Source organism: Sitophilus oryzae, unplaced genomic scaffold, assembly GCF_002938485.1.
Source record: "Sitophilus oryzae breed Bouriz unplaced genomic scaffold, Soryzae_2.0 scaffold_182_pilon_pilon, whole genome shotgun sequence".
NCBI classification, from domain to species: Eukaryota; Metazoa; Arthropoda; class Insecta; order Coleoptera; family Curculionidae; genus Sitophilus; species Sitophilus oryzae.
Genome location: NW_022146535.1, coordinates 23,177 through 25,868, shown reverse-complemented (window position 1 = coordinate 25,868; position 2,692 = coordinate 23,177). Strand labels below are relative to the sequence as shown.

Sequence of the window (2,692 nt, the reverse complement as noted above, 5' to 3'; positions counted from 1 at the left end):
CAACGTCAGATATCCTATCGTTGGACTGACTTTAATACAAAAAAAAACAAAAATAATAACTCAAGCAAAATTGTTCACCTTGTTACTAAAAACTGTCCTAAAACAATATTTGTATAAATTTCAGTGCAAATTATTTAATATTTGCACTAAATTATATGCACAATATATTTGTTTAAATTAATTAATAATTATTGCTCAATTTTAAGCATATTTTTAAAATATATTGCCTACTTTACCCATCAAAATATTATAATATATTATTCATTTGCACTGAAAAATTGCCAAGGAACAGTGAAACTCTTTATATATTAAAAGAAAATTTATTACTTGCACTGCAAAACGTTTAAAACAAATAATTAAAGGATACAGTGCAATTTTTTTATATCAATGTTTTATTTTTTGATCTTTTGCACTGTTTCATAGTTTTTAAAAACAATGAAACATTTTACTTGTGAAAAAAAAGATCATTTGCGCTCTCTTATCACTAAAAACCGTTTGTAATGGATTACTGAAGGTAATTAACTATTATTTTAGCCAATAAAAGTGTAATTATTAATCATTTGCCATGTTAAAAAATCCTAAGAACAGTGAAAACCTTCTACTATTAAAAAAAAGATTTTTTGCACTCTAACTGCACCAATTTATTGATATATTGCTAATTTAACTTTAGAAATATTATTATTTGATCATTTGCACTGTGTAAGAAGTAGCTAGTAACAGTGAAACATCATCAAAGAATAATGATCATTTGCACTGTAAAAAGTGGTTAATCAACAGTGAAAAATCATCAAAGAATACTGCTTATTTGCACTGAAAAAAACGGGTTATATAAACAATGAAACCGAAATAGAAAAGTTTAGACTCAGGATGTACAACAATAATTCTACATTCATTTAATTTACAGTATTTTACGGATTTCCTATTATGTACGATTAATCATTTAAATATTGCAAAAATCTTTGATCTGTCCTCCCAAAAACCCTCACTCTCCCTCACAGTACTCACCACCTCTCCTTCGACTAATAAGGATCAGTCTTTATATTTACATGATCGAAACAATAAGCGTACCCTCAGTACTTCTGTCCTACACAGTCCGCCTGATAGTACGGAGCAGTAGACACGCTCCTGTAGTTGTGAGGAGGTGAAGGAGACACTCCAGAGTGCCTGAAACTCGCCAACTGACAGCTGGGGGCAGTACTACCATCGAAAATTATTTCCCGGTAGCCCGTGGGGGTTGTTGCAGCTTCTGGTGATGTTTCCGGACTGTACCATGGACTGTATCTTGGAGTAGCCTCGTCAGCAATGTTGTATTGATGCTGAGGCGTGGCAGTGGGGCAGTAAGAGTACATACCCCCCTGATGAGTGTAGTCTTGTTGAGTTTGTGTAAGCTAATGCTTGATCTCTGCTGGTCATGAGGCTGTCAACACTAAATGCTGCCGCAGTGTCTATTGCTTGGAGCGAGGCGGTTACGTCACTTAAAACGTGGTCTTGGTGAACGATTACTGACTTGGGGTCGCCGTATTTCGCACTCATACACTGACTGAGTTCGGTGTTTGGTTCGCGTTTAGGTTTACACTCTCCTAGTTTTGTTTTGGGGTCATCCAGAGGTTTTTCTTCACGTTTGGGTGATTCTGGATGAATCTGCTGTCTTTTTGATGGCTTTTCTCTCTTAGGGCGTCTTTCTTTTTTTTGAAACGTCTACGGCGTCTTAAATATGAGCCGTTATCGAACATATTGTAGGAATCAGGATCTAGAGTCCAATAGCTGCCTTTTCCAGGTTTTTTATCGTCTCTAGGTACTTTGACGAAGCATTCGTTGAGACTGAGGTTGTGTCTGATTGAGTTCTGCCAGCCTTGCTTGTTTTCCCGGTAGTACGGGAACCTTTCCATGATGAACTGGTAGATTCCGTTAAGTGTGATCTTTTTTTCGGGAGCGTTCTGGATTGCCATTGCTATGAGTGCGATGTATGAGTAAGGAGGTTTGACCATGTCTTTTGCCGTGGTGAGGGGATGTTGCTGATGATGCCACGCGGCGTATCCATAGCGGTACTGCTCGTAGTAAGGATTCGAAGTAACGGATGCGGTGGAGTTGTATCCGTAGCGGTTGTAGGCGCTTTGGTGTTCGGTGAGGAACGTATGCATCTTTCCCGGAAAAGAATAATAATTCAAGCAAAGGGTGTTATGTTTTCACTACGGTTCACTATGCCCGGTCTTGGAAAAACAGATCGTGTCGGCGAATATTATGATACACAACATGGGCAAGTTTACACAGCGATTAAGTAAAAACAGAGTATGTTGCTTCTTACCGCGCCGCAATGTTACTAGTGAAAACATGGGCAGTCTGTAAGGGGGCCCGGATCGAAAGGGGCCCGAAACGGTACCGCCTTCGTGCTTTCCGACCAATCAGGACGGTTTAAACGCCTCGATCGATTCCCGTTGCATGGCGGTGTGTTCGGGAACGAGCCACGCCCCCGGGATATTCTGGAGGATTTTTTCCGGACTTGGCGAAATCGCGAGTGAATGGAGAAAACAAACCCTTTAAAAATCGGTGAGTGCGCGGAAGAGGATTATTGTTTCGCACGTCCGGTTTGATTTGGTGAGTACCTCGAAGATGATGGAGTACCATCAGAAGATGAGCAGTAATGAGTTTGAAAATGGGTGGTGCCGGTGAGAAAAAAGGATAGAAATGGGGT

At 39.5% G+C, this 2,692-nt stretch overlaps 1 protein-coding gene across 1 annotated transcript; it reads right to left on the bottom strand.

Moving 5' to 3' along the window:
- Positions 1–474: 474 nt before the first annotated feature.
- LOC115883218 (forkhead box C1-B-like) lies at positions 475–2,301 on the bottom strand. The gene is given in 3 exon segments (XM_030901542.1): positions 475–1,355; positions 1,357–1,655; positions 1,658–2,301. Coding segments are annotated over 3 exon segments (1,068 nt in total). The 5' UTR covers positions 2,142–2,301; the 3' UTR covers positions 475–1,070.
- Positions 2,302–2,692: the final 391 nt, after the last annotated feature.